Source organism: Corvus cornix, chromosome 1 (genome assembly GCF_000738735.6).
Source record: "Corvus cornix cornix isolate S_Up_H32 chromosome 1, ASM73873v5, whole genome shotgun sequence".
In the NCBI taxonomy this organism is placed as follows: Eukaryota; Metazoa; Chordata; class Aves; order Passeriformes; family Corvidae; genus Corvus; species Corvus cornix.
Genome location: NC_046332.1, coordinates 79565633 through 79579757, shown reverse-complemented (window position 1 = coordinate 79579757; position 14125 = coordinate 79565633). Strand labels below are relative to the sequence as shown.

Below are 14125 nucleotides of genomic sequence, written 5' to 3'. Positions count from 1 at the left end.
GCTCCTCGTCCTCAAAAGACTTTTGTACGGAAAGTAATTTTTGGAAAGTACTTAATGTGTTTTTATTCCCAAAATTTTCTTTTCTCACTTTATATATAACAGGAACTACTGATGGTATAGGCAGCCTGATTGGTGTAACTGAGAGGATTTGTAATTCCTCTGTCTTTATAACATCATTTTAGCATGTAAACATTTTCATTTACTATGCAGTATGTCAATATGAAGCCTCCTCTCTCCTTCACCTGCTGGAGCAGCTAAGAAATGTAAGACCTCAGTGTAATATGTTTTTGGCAGCCTCTCTGTTCTCCCCACATGCCGACCAGCACCCATGAAACAGCTTGTTATTCCTGTGAGCAGGGAAAACCAGGAAGGGAATTACAGTCTGAAAACCAAGTTCACCTTTTCATCTGCTCTCAGAAGAGCAAAATGTAGACTGAGAAATTATAATTTATAGCATTTTATAGATAGTGATTGTCTAATTGTGTTTTTCCTAACATTTTTTTAGTTCTCTAAAACTTTAATACAAATTTATGTACCCCTGATACATTTAAGGTACAAGAAGATGCTTTTTTCACTGTTATTTTTCTTCTATACCTTTTTTTCTCTTGCTGAGATTACATGACTAATAGTTAAGGGAACCCAGGGTTCTCAAAATCTGGGTGAGATGTGCCAATTCTCTTAGTTTCCATTGCTAAAGACAAAAAGAGTATCTAAATCTAAAAAAAGAGGTACAGATGAACAGAAAACGTTCTTTAAGGAAACACTATACATGGCAAAATCATAAAGTCATGCACCTGCATCTCTGGACATCCTGTTGTGTGTCTTATTCCATACGTGAACTGCCTTACCAAAAGCTCCCACTAAATAAGGACGTAAGTACTCAACTTCCTCAGCAGTGCAGTGGATTACTGACCTGTGCAAGGATTACTGTTTCTCTACCATCATTTTCAGATGGAAAAGGTAACATTTCCTTTCCCTTTTCAAACTTTCCTTTCCTCGTCACACAATCTTCTCTAAGGACATCAGAAAAATTGGGAATGTTTTTACAAGTGTATGGCCTTTCCCACTCCTGAAGACTTGAAAGAGATTGTGTTTGATTGGAAAACCTTATTTTGTTTCATTTGCTTGTGTCACACTTCTGCCCGTGACAAGTAGTGAGATTTCAAAATGGCACCGAGTCTAACTGCGCAAGTCGAATGACAATTTCTCATAGGAACTAACCCCTACTTAAGCAGCTCAGAAACTTTCTTACACTTTTTTTTATATCCAAAATATCATGGAAGGAAGGGAATTCCATGGAGTAAATCCAAGGTAAAAAAAATACACTGTCCAGTAAAACACAGATGAGTAGACTAAAATATCTTCCCAATTTCTTAAACAAAATTGTTCATAGGACTAAAAAAAGATAATATTTTCCATTTTTAAATGGAAGTTTTCATGGGGAATTTTTTTCAAGCCTGGAATGCAGAATTTCTTGTTCCTTTATTAGGAACAAGCAGTTGTCTATCACACTATGTCCTAAATCCACACCTGTGCCTTTTGCACTCCTTGAACACCTTAGTGATCTCTTCTTGTTTGGAAGTCAAAGTTCAGTGAAAGCCACTACCCATTAAGCCTTTTGTTCCCATAGATACTGCTTTTGAAAATTTTGACCAACAGATCGTTCAGTCAAATGAATTCACCTGCAAATTACTTATTTCTGCCAGTATCTCAACAGGAGAACATTCTCAGCATCATTAGGTGTTTTTTCAGATAGCCAAGAGGGTAGAAATATTGTCATTGATGTTAAAATCTTTAAACTTACTCTTCTTATTATGCCTAATTTAAAGAATTCAACACTGTATATTTATTAAAATTAAACTCGGTTTTATGATTTTCATTCGTCCTTTGTCATTTGACTCTCAGAGAGGACAATGCAATTAAATCATGCAATTAAATCAGCTGACTCCAATCTCTCAAGATACACAATTTGTAGTGCAGCAGATGAAAGAAGAGATATTCAGCATCCATAAGGGCAGGAAGAAAAAGATCCAGTATTAAAAAAAATAAAGTAAGTCAAAAGTCAATGCTTCTTTCTTTTAGTTATCATTCTTGCAAACATGAACAATAAAATTATATTAATTTTCTAAAGATGCCTATTTTCCAAATAACTTGTAGTCAAAAATTCTGGTGAAAAATTTTAGCAGGAAAAGAGAGATACAATTAACTGGAAAACTGTAGCTTAATTAAGAAAAAAGCAAGCAATTTTGTCAATACATAGTTCTTTTAAGATACTCCTAATGCTACATTTATGAAGTAAATGAGCTGCTAGACAATTACAGGGGGAGAATAGTACAATTATCACAGACATAACTTGGGTAGACAGCCTACAATTTTTGACTATGTTAGATAGCATTAGTGAAAGAATAAATCACAAATGAACTGACATTAAGGGTCAAATGCAGTAATTCAAGAGTTGCTTTAGACCTTTCCCAGAAAACACTTAAATAGGTAGAATTCATAACTTCAATTACCAGTTCTAGCAATATTCTGTCTTGTATTTACTTTTCTCTCTTCTCTCTGCAGAAAACCACGTTTTCACACAGCTACAGAGGAAAATTAGCAGGTCCTTTTCCTTCTGAGAAAAATTGCTTGCAACATGTATTTAGTGACTTACTATATATTTTTAGACAAAGCTTTCGAAAAGGCTACAGCGTCACAAAGAAATGCTTCAAATGAAAAGCCAGTGGCCAACTAGCAAACTGTGCTGAAGCACAGCTGCATTTTATAGAAGTCAGTCCTGCACCTAAAGGGCAGTTTCTTAAGCAGAGAAAATCCAAGCAGTCCTTATCACAATGGTGGCACAACATTTTACACAGGCTGAAAATCTCATGCTGCTTTTGTCAAAAATTTACAAAATAAATTCATATTTTTAACGTATCTTTAGTCAAGATTAAACTATGGCAATTTTCAAAGCACCCTTGAAAACATCCAAAATAAACATTAAGATATGTAAAATAAAACACATAGCAGGAAAAATAGGTGACCTTTGTATTCTTCTCCTCCCTTCTCCTAACTCACAGGGTGTGATTCATTAACAAAGCCAAGAAGGTACATATTTTTTAGTACTAGTAATGCTGGACATCTGTTAATATTCTTTTAATGGAAGTACATTTAAAGGGCAAGAAAATTCTTCCAGAAATGTGCTTACCTCTTCCAGAGCAAGGTAAATTAGAATTTCCTTGGCATTTCTTAGCACTTTCTTCAACTGACATTGGACACGAACGTGGATGTTCACACTTTTTCCCAGTCCAGCCTTCTTTACAGTCACATCTTCCACAATTACACTGTCCATGACCTTTCCAATGAATACAATTCAAGATTAACCTCCATTCTGATGAGGTATAAAAAACTCATAATTGGATGAACTTTATCAAACTTGGGGCTTCATTCAGTAATTAGACTGGCAAAAAATACAGCCAATTCACTATATCTACTTTTGTTTCTGAAAATAGCACTAGTCTACCATTCCATTTGAGCCATATTCCCTTTTCTGGTTTTTTCCTTAAGGGATGTTTTGCCACTTAGCATGTGATCTAACGCAAAGGATGGAAGAAGGATTAAAAATATACATTTCAACACTGTTTCGAAAAGTGGAATGTCATAAGGCAGTATTTCATTTGTGTTCTTTTTCTACCATAGTTGCAGCATATTCTCTCAGAAATATATCAATACCATCCTTTATCTACTTGCAATCAACATGATCCCCTAGAGAAATGTCACATCAATGCCAAGCCTCAATCCAGTGCCTTCTACTACAGCGATATACAAATAATAAAATATTGAAATATTGGACATAATCAATTCTCATTTCAGTAGGACAGTTGGATATGGTTTTTGGTTGCATGTTTTGGACTCTTCCCTGCATGTACATTTCCTCTATATGAATGCAAACATACCCAATTTTTCTTGAGTTTTTCTCCAGGAAAACTAAGAAAACAAAGATCATTGTCCTTCTCCCTCTTTATGCTCTTTGCGTAAAGCAGTGACATTCTGGCAATACAACATGTTCCTTGCACTGAGAAAAGCTTGAGAATCAGCAAAACAACATTCCTTGCCACAAAATCAAATGTTTATTTCCATGAGCTTGGACAGCAGATTAAATCTCTCACAATTTTCACACAGTCATCATTCATTGGACACAGGGCCAAAGCATTGCTCCAATGTCCACTTCTCTATCCATACTCTTCTTGAAAACCATAGTTACAGACATTTTATCTCTTTCTAACCATACTTGCATTTTAAGACTAATTTATAAAACATATTATTTTGTCAGTTCACAAGGATAAAATGGGAGGAAGCAAGCATTCCAGTAGCCATCAGAGCGCTCCCCAGAATATGTTTTATTAATTTCCCAAAACAACTTTTCTTTACATCAGTCATTTGGGTTTTTTTTTAAAAGCATAACAAGCTTCCTCTTGTTTAGAGGGTGAGTTTAGATTAGATTATTAGGAAGAAATTCTTTGCTGTGGGGGTGGTGAGGCTCTGAAAAAAGTTGCCTAGAGAAGCTATGGATGCCCCATCCCTGTAAGTATTCAAGGGAAGCCTGGATGGGGATTTGAGCAACCCAGTCTAGTGGAAGGTGTCCCTTGCCATAGCAGGGGTTGGAACAAGATGATTTTTAAGGTTCCTTCCAACACAAACCATTCTGTGATCCCATGATTCTGTCCTTTGCTTTCATGTGTCCCTGCTGACAGGTTGTGAATTGTATTTATGTTCCCTGACCCAGATAGATACTTATGAGAAGATTATGTGCTTTCATACAATAGTTTCTTTGCTAGAGCCACAGCAAAGGAACTAATGAAATATATGAACATACGAATTTTCTTATGGAAGCATGTTTTCTTTCTGTGTCAAGTCATGAAAGCTACTATCTCTTTAAATGAAGATAAACACTTTAATGTTGAGAAGATTTCTGAAATACAGTTTTCAGAATTCAGTAACATTCTGAATAGCACTTCAGGTGTTAAAAGAAGGCATCCAGTTGACAATATGATGTACTGTGAAATAACAGTCACCTCAAGCCATATGAAGCTTCTGCAGGGAGCTGCCCTTGTGTGATGTCAAATCCTCACATCAGGGCTGTCAACCCCTGTAATTTGTATTTTATTAAATGAAAATAGAATTTCATTCAGTTAGAGTAAAACTCTTTACATGAAAACGTGATTTCCTATAATTTCTACATGCTACTCAGGACAAAGTGGTTTCTTGTCTCTATCTATTAGGTAGACAGAACAAGACAAGAAAATTTTGTATCATTTCTGTTTGATGAAGGTTTTAAGAGAGATGGATTATTTTCCCTAATCTAACAAATCATTCTTGGATTCATTACAAATCAATTTACAAATAATTGTGAGAAACAATGAAGATATTTTGCAGATACACCTAAAGGGTGCACACTTAGTGCAATAAGTAAATTGTTTTCATATAAGCAATTAAAAAACCTGTCCCGCTACAATTCCTCTATCAAACCTTTGATTTAATTGCAGATTCTGCCTGTCTACCACAATAAACCAAAATTAAAATTTATGCATCGTTTCTATTTCTGAAACAGGACTAAACAGCAGGACTAGAAGACATTGTTCACACTGCTGCATGTGCAAATGGATTTTTTTGCACAATCTATTTTAGGAATGTATACTTGGATGGCCAGCTAAGACTGAATTAGGCTTTTCTAAAATATAATGGAAAGGGAATGGATAAAAATAATTAGTACTAAAATTTTTGACGAGTTGACAGAAAAATAAAGCTATACTTCAACTTGATTTTTAGTCACATTAAGCAAACCATATGCATCCCTCCTTTTATATCTAAGTTTTCCTCATTTACAGTTATGTCTTTGTAATAAAGAACAATGTACCAGTCCTTAATCTGATATCACATGGCAATATCTTCTCCCAAGACCCTTTGTAACTGTCTGTACTTTCTTATCCTCTGCTTTCTTACAACCATTACCATCCTGGGCAGCAGCAGCTGCAAAGGCAGTAACGTCCAGGAAAGGGGGAGTTCAAACATCATTATTTCAGTTCTACAGCATTATTTGTAAATGCCACAGGCTTGCTTTAATCTAATTAGCTTTAAAACTCCTGTGTTCACCCTTAACTAGAGAGTGCATTTACCTTGTTGGTTCGAAGCTTTGTATTCCTTAGCTGATGCTGATATTTTGATCAGTGCCTGAGTGCTATAACTGACAGCAACACAGTGATACATTCAAAAATTGACAACAAAGTCAATCTTCCTGCTGCTCTCATGACTGCACACAGTTCTACATCATTCCAGCTCATTCATTAAATAAATCTATATAATATCTGCAAGTGGCTGAATAGTAACTAGTAAATTGAGTCACTGAAGGTTTTCAGTAAAGCTTTTTTTCCCCCTCATTTTATTAGCTAGCAATTCCTGAATATGTATTTAAAAAAAAATAAACACAACAGTTGCAAAACTTTTCACTTTTTAAACAGGCAAAGAAAAGGCTGAAAACTTTATATATCATGTTGGTTTCAGCTTTCTTTCTCTACTACAGACAACTCCTATGATCTTTCTATGTGACATCTCTCACTCTAGGAATAGGATGAAAATATACCACATCATTATCGTCCTTGATGTGACTGCATTCTTCCTATTATTAATTAGGCCAGACCAGATTTCTACAGGATCCATTCAAGCTGACAACCTCTAATCTGCAAAGTCCCTTTGAAACCGTGTTCATTTGCTTTTGCAGAGTTCCTGTGTGTACAAACTGCATGCCATGTATTGATCAAAGTCCTTCTCTCCTGCATAGTATTAGCATCTTTATTAGCATCCACATAAAATTGCATGCAAGTCTCTCTCAGAATCTCAGCTTTTGATAGCTGATGCATGGAACATCTAAATTGCAAACCATGGATGGATGGATGGAGGGATGGACAGATGGAAACTGTTTTGAATATAATGCTCTGAAGTACAAGTAGAAGAAAAAGGAAGATGGATGTGTCTACGATGTACAGTCTGGGCTACAGCTTCAGATGTGCAGCTGGGCCACATAGTCATATTTTTCAAGTATTGATGCTCTACTTGTTCTCATATTAATTTGAATTCTCAAGGTACCATTTCTCATTGACTCATTTTTTATTTTTCCTTGAATTTCTTCTTCTTGATTATCATCTCCCTGACATATAAAATGAAATAACAAACACAATTTGATCTAATGAACTTTCAAAATCAAATTTCCCCAAGAAAGTACAGATCTATACTTTAAATTTTCAACTATTATCCAATTCATCTTAGGTTACACTGAACACAAGAGTATTAGAAAGGAGATGGGCACCTAAAATAATTTAATATTTACAGGATTTTGTTAAACGGCATGGAAAAAAAACCAGAATAATGTCTTTTAATTTAAAAAGCCTCCTTCAAGCCCCCCTCCTGCCCCCCAAGCTGGGTAAATTTTAAGATAGGAAAATGAGAATTGGAGCACTAGGAAAGAGGAAGATCCGACCAGCTGGAAGGTTTTTTATGAAACTACACATAAGTCCCCTTTATAGACAAACCTTACCTGAACAGAAGTCATCAGAGTATCTATCATACACTGCTTTGCAGTTTCTTTCATCACACTCACAAGTATCTCCATGAATATCTCCCCAGTCACCAGTTGGGTCAACATCATGGCATGTACATTCCCCACATACACATGTGCCTAAAAATGATAAGAAAAAAAAAAAAAGACACAGAGATAGAAGATTAACTGTGTAATTTAGAGTAATAGCACTCTGATTACAGGAATTTGCACTTGTGAATTTTCAGCTCTCACAGGAATGCAGTTTCAAAGCTGCAAGTGATAATCATGACGTTGTGCGTATCTTCTATGATTTGAAACCTTCTATGATTATTTAGTAGCAATACTTTATACAAACAAATTGGCTTCCTGTTCATGTTTCTTTTTGCTACTGAGCCTTGTTAGGAGTCAACAAAAAAATGTACCTCACAGAAGAGTTGTACATCTTTGACATCAACAGTAATTTGCCCTGTCAGTAATGACAATGAAAATCAATTCTGTTTAAATGACTTGGGCTTGGGCACAGGGGATAATTAATGGTTGTTAAAGCATAAACATTTAAACTACAAGAGAATCCAAACTAGCACAGCCAAAAATGTCTAGGAGGTCATTCTTTACCTATGAAGAACAACAGCACAGATCTACATGAAAGGATACTTTTCCCAAGTCAATATTCAGGGCCACACCCTGTTGCTTACAATGAGAAGAAATATGAATATGACAGAAATACAAATTTGCATATTTTACTAATATGAAGAGAATATGCATCCTACTTATTTGGGAAAATCTGAAAAAAAAAAGCTCAACCAAACAAAAAAAGGTATTTTCTTTATTCAGAAATGCAAATATGCTTCAGGGCAACACACTCACTACTTTTTTTGAGATGCCAACAGGCTTTTAGAAGCAGCCTGACCTTACTGATGCATGCAGTTCATTTCTTGCAGAGTGGCTTCACCTTCTGCTACTCTGCCTACACCACTGTCATCTTATTTATGTTACTCTAAACAATATAATGCATTTGAGGACAACAGGACAGGATGACTAAACAGTACACATAGATATGGGCACATTGTCTAAAAAAAGGAGAAGGTCTACACAATCCAGCATGCGTGACATGAAGCAGGAAGGGCTACTACCCTGTTTAGTGCTAAAAACCCTGAGAGAGCCCTCAAGAAATTTGTGCCTAATTTTTTACACTTTAACAATTCAGTGACATTACTGAAGAAGAAGAAAAACATCCAACCAACCAACCAACCAACAAAAAGAGGAAGTGCCTCTGGAGAGTGATTAATCCCCCCAGAAACAACTTCAAAGTTAATTTGGATCAGCTGTCCTGCATGTCAGAATGCAGAACATGATCTCACCAAAGTTTAAAATCTAAATTTTCACATGTGGTCTAAGATGGTTGACTAGATAGAGCAGGGGAAAAGATAAGAACAATTTATCCATCTTAGTACTGAAAGAGGGTGGGCAGCAAGGTTAGCCTTGATACTTGATTTTAGAGGGCTCAAGACTGACAAGATGAACTGCACTTTTATCACAGGATGTATAAACACAGAACACTCAGTAATTAAGACTAAATGGAGCAGAAATACTTTCTTGGAAAGCAACTTCATGTTGTCAGAAGCCTACATAATTCTTATGAAGATAAAATCACAAATACATGACAGGCTAAAGACAGGGAAGTATCACACAAATGTACCTTTGTACAGGAGGTTGCAGCTACTCAGAACATCAGCTATGCTATTCACACAATTTCTCCCATTGCAATGCCAGTTTAAAGAAATCATCGCACATTAAAATTTCAAATTTGATTAAAAGCTTGCTTTGATGAGAAATTCTTTGCCAAGAAATTACTTTCTCAGTGCAAAGAAAGCATCTGATATGAAAACACTTTGATATCTATTATTTCCAGAACTACACAAAAATTTTATGCTAAAGTCCCAAGACTAAATGAGCCTACATGATCTCTGTATTTGAGCCAAGCTTTCAATTTCCTCCCAATTATGAGAAGAGAGTTTTCTAAATGCTCTCAGGATGATTAGATGTTCACAGTACAGCAGGTTTTGTCAGTAGAGATGTTTTTAAGAGAGGTATCTATGTGACTCTTGCTTATGTGCTACTATAATTATTCTGGCTTATTGTCAAAAAAAACCCAGTATTTTTTTTAACTCCTTGTTCAATGAAGCTGAAGACAGCAGCTAGTGAAAAGCAACCTTATTTTGTGGGTGCTTTTTTCCTTTTTTTCTTTTTTTTTCTGCCAAAGAAAGGCAAAATTAGACAGACGTATAAGGTAAAATTTAAATTCCAGAACTTTCTGCAAATAAAACCTCATATAGTTAGAAAAACTGTATGAAGTCTACCTTTCCAACTCTATACATTCCACAGCATTGTTACTGAACACTTCACAGGTGTTTTTTCAGGTTGTAGGGGAAATTAAATGCTTTGTGTATTCATTTTCCCCATTCAACTGTGGGTCCTAAGTCTTCTTTAAGAGGGAATCGATATATACAGTTCTGTGACCTTACAGCACCAGTTCATTCAAAGTCAAAAATCTGGTAATATTTTATTTTGCAAGGTAGGTATTTCACCAAAACACAGATGTACTAAATGACAAATTATCCTGCTCAGTCTTACTACAAAAATAAAGAATATGAACAACTTGGGTTTGCTTAATCAAGAAGTGGATGTGGATTTGTGTAAGTTTATACCAAAACACAGGTATCTACCCACTTGGAAGTGTATATCCAGACCTGAAATAGGTGAGAACAATGAGAAACTCTTAGCAAACACAATCTATGTCCTACTGTGGAGAATGCATAGAGTAAAATAAAAGCCAACTATATAAATATGTGTAGAAGGTCCATGCAAATGACACACCTCTGTTGCTGCAGATTTTCCCATCTGGAGATGTGCATCTTTTCTTGATCTCCCAGGGGGTGATGTCACACTGGAATTCACATTTATCTCCATGCCAACCAGCCTCACAGTAACAGTTTCCACAGTAACACTTTCCATGGCCTTAAGCCAAAACAAATTTTGTACAGTAAGAAAGAGGCAAGTTTTTAAAAGGCATTAACAATTTAACTGTTTTGATCTTTTCTCTTAAAAACTTTTAGTGCTGTACACAGAATAGAAACAATTTATAGACCATGTAGGACTACATAAAATAAGACAAAGTATATCTGAACTATACTTTTCCTTTAATCACAGATTAAATGTAATCAATAAACGCTAATTGACATAATTATTTTATCTTTTTGAACTTTTTTTTTTTTTTTTACTTTATAGGTAAACTTTGAAGACTGTAATAAAATTTAAGCACAGTTTTACACATTAAGGCAGGAGACATACTTGGCATGTCTAAGAACACATTGTGTGTCCCTGACTCCTCAGATAAAATCAAGGTCCCTTTACTGCAACTATTATACACAGACTATGTTGTATATGGCTTCCCTTCTTACCGGTCAAGAAGATTTTAGAACATGGCTAAACCAGCTCATAAAAGAGAATTATTTACAAAAAGAATCTTTCAGATGTTCATTTAACAAAACATACATTCCCAAAAAAGATGGTTGCATCATCTGAGCCTGGATGAAACCAGCTCTGGAACATTTTGATCTGCTAAGGTACCTGTGCCATGTGCTTCATGGCACAAAGCTCTTAAATTAAGTAGCTTCAATTCTTACTAATCTTAGAGCCCAAAGTTAATTCTTTAATAGAATGATCGAGTCAGGATCTTGTTCTTTCTTGCTTTGAGTTCAGTAGATCTGGGCACCTCTGTCACAATCTGGTCAATTTATATCCTCAGTTATCAAGACTGCAAATTTTTCCTGTTTTTGCAGCTACACATGGAATTTTCGTTACAATTGTTTGGTTAAATGTCAAAAAACAATTAATTTAATTAGATAATTAAACAACAAAGACAATCTAAAATAATTATTATTACCAAGAGGTTGATCATTAACAGTGGACAGCAAATAAAAGGAAAAATACTAAAGGAGTGTAATAATTTGATCTAGAGGCAATTTTCACAGATTAAAACATCAGTACTTCATTCTTCACTCATACTTTTATACTCCTCAAATAAATATGAATTAAACAATAAAATTTGCCACTACCTCTTGTTGACAGGAGGAAAAACTGCTCCCTTAGAGTAAAAAGCCTTAGTTTAAAAAAAAGATCAGGACCAGAATTTAATTTGCTAGAAGATATGATACTTTTAAAAAAATAAGCTGTATCTTGATTCCAAAGTTTATGTAACCTCAAATAAAAAGTGATAGTCAGCTGACTGATAAAAATCCAACTGAAGATGGAAAAGCTTAACACATCTTTGCAACTTTGCCCTACCTAATAACTGATTTGCTAAAAAAAATGCAGTGCCCTTGTGCAAATATTAAAAGGCATGTCATCTATATCTCAGCACAACATTGTATGCTTTTCCAGGATAAAATCCCAGCTCACAGTTGAGGAAATGATGTGCCTTTGACCTTAAGTTCATGGGCTGTCATACACATTTTTCCTGCATAAGGCCTGGTTCAACACATGATTTTGTATTGTAGATATTTGTTAGAAAGTAAAGCAACATATAACACTCATAAGTTGTGTGCATAAACTTTTCAGCTTACAACAACCTAGCCAAGTCAAGCAAAACATTAGTTTATAACTTATACCTTACTTTAGAAGACTCCAAAAATTCCATGAGGTAGCATGGCTTTAATACTGATCAATCACGGACTTCAGAGACTTCAATCTACCAACACTTTCTGTCCCTTTATATCCCTTTGAATCCTCCATACATATAAGACTAGTTTTATACACAGATGCATTTGGTCTTTTCGGGAATACAGCATGAGTGGATGAGACAACAGGAAATAAAAGCTAAGAAAAACCTAACAATACAAACCAGCAACAAAACAGGCGTGGGGAAAAAAAAACAGACAAAAACACCAGTAGGAAAATTTTCTGGAACTAAATGAATGACAATTTTTTTATCATATTTGGTACCATATGCAATGGTTAGAAGCAAATATAAATGGAATCACTGGCACATAAAAAATGTTGCACTCCATTCATTTTATTTTAGGCAGTTACTGGAAATACTATGCCCTGCTCCTGAATCTGGACTTTGGAGGACCTTTCTGTATACCCTCATTTAAAATACCTACTTAATCCTAGGACTTAAAAAAATAGTTCTTTTTGCCTTCAAAGGCACTTAAATATAATTTATTTTGCTGTCTGCATAAGGAAAAGACAGAGGAAGCTATTTTACACAAGTACTCTCTCTCTTGATACACACACAGAGGAAGCACTACCACCAGATATGAACAGTCTAGGAGCAGACTGGAACACTCTTGTGTGCGTATGGACACAATCTTCACGTGTGTAGCTTGAACAAAGTTCGTAGCACCTTCCAGCTCAAGGACAAGCCTCCTTCGTAATATAGGCAACAGCATTTATAATGCCATAAATGTTGTGTGTTAAACAATATTTAACTGCCAGGTTCCTGCCTTATAATGACATGAAAGAACAGTTTGAATTGCAGTTGCTTTTCTATCTATCAGCAGAGTTCATTCCATCTTATTTTCTTGCCTTTCCTGTCGCAGGTGATTTTTTTCCTTATCCATTCCTTTCTCTTTTTATCTTCTTGCTTCTGAGTTATCATCCTACATTTATTCTTGATATTTTTAATTTTTGTTTCCTTGAAAAAATTCCTAATAATCTATTTTCTAGTTTTGGTTTGGGTTTTTTTTTTTGTATGTCGTCCATTCTGCTCTCTCTCATCTGTGCCACAATGTTCTCACATTCCTCATATATTCTACTCAAGAAAGACACACTAAGCTATGAATTACCTTAGTGAATTATCCTGTACAATCCTCCTTGCAGCTCTTCCAAAAAGAGCAGTGTGTCACAGGATTTATTCGTTCTTTAACCTTATGCTTAGTTCATTTTTGCATCTGAAATTTCCCCTTACAATTTGCAATCTAAAGTCTTGCAAATAGAGTTACTTTTAAGCCGTACATTCAGTAAAAATATTTTATAGAACCACACAATTAAATAACAGCCTGTATTAATCTTCATCATTTTTCTTGCACTCGTTAAGATACATACCTGTACAAATCTCTCCTGTTTCATCATCAATGCATTCTCTGTCATCACATTCACAAAATTTGCCATACACCAGTCCATTTCCTTCTGAGTTTGCACATTTGCACCTGCCACACTGACATGTGCCTGTAAACATTTAAGAGATTACTCAATGACTGCAGATTATAGAAATTGTTTCATTAATCCGTCCAAGATGGTACATATTTTATTTCCGAGAAGGCTGAAATCTAAAGATCATCCACCCAAATAAAGACAGACACAGAAATTATCCATATCAACAAAAAGCCTAATCTTAGCTGTACAGAGATAGAGCACTCAAGTGCCTTGGAAGTGTAAAGCTGTTTTTTTCACAACATAAACCACAAAAGAAAGCATTCTGACATAATGAAAAGCCAGCACACTCAGGAAATGCAAAGAATGCAAATGGATTTGTAAACCGATCTC

At 35.2% G+C, this 14125-nt stretch overlaps 1 protein-coding gene across 1 annotated transcript in view; it reads right to left on the bottom strand.

Moving 5' to 3' along the window:
• Positions 1-14125, bottom strand: part of ITGBL1 (integrin subunit beta like 1) — a 136566-nt gene that overhangs the window by 62643 nt on the left and 59798 nt on the right. Inside the window, exons 4-7 of the mRNA XM_010394119.4 lie at positions 13685-13807; positions 10454-10594; positions 7574-7714; positions 3191-3337 (exon numbers count right to left, since the gene is read on the bottom strand). Coding sequence (XP_010392421.1) covers positions 3191-3337; positions 7574-7714; positions 10454-10594; positions 13685-13807 — 552 coding nt within the window. The remainder of the gene's footprint in view (positions 1-3190; positions 3338-7573; positions 7715-10453; positions 10595-13684; positions 13808-14125) is intronic.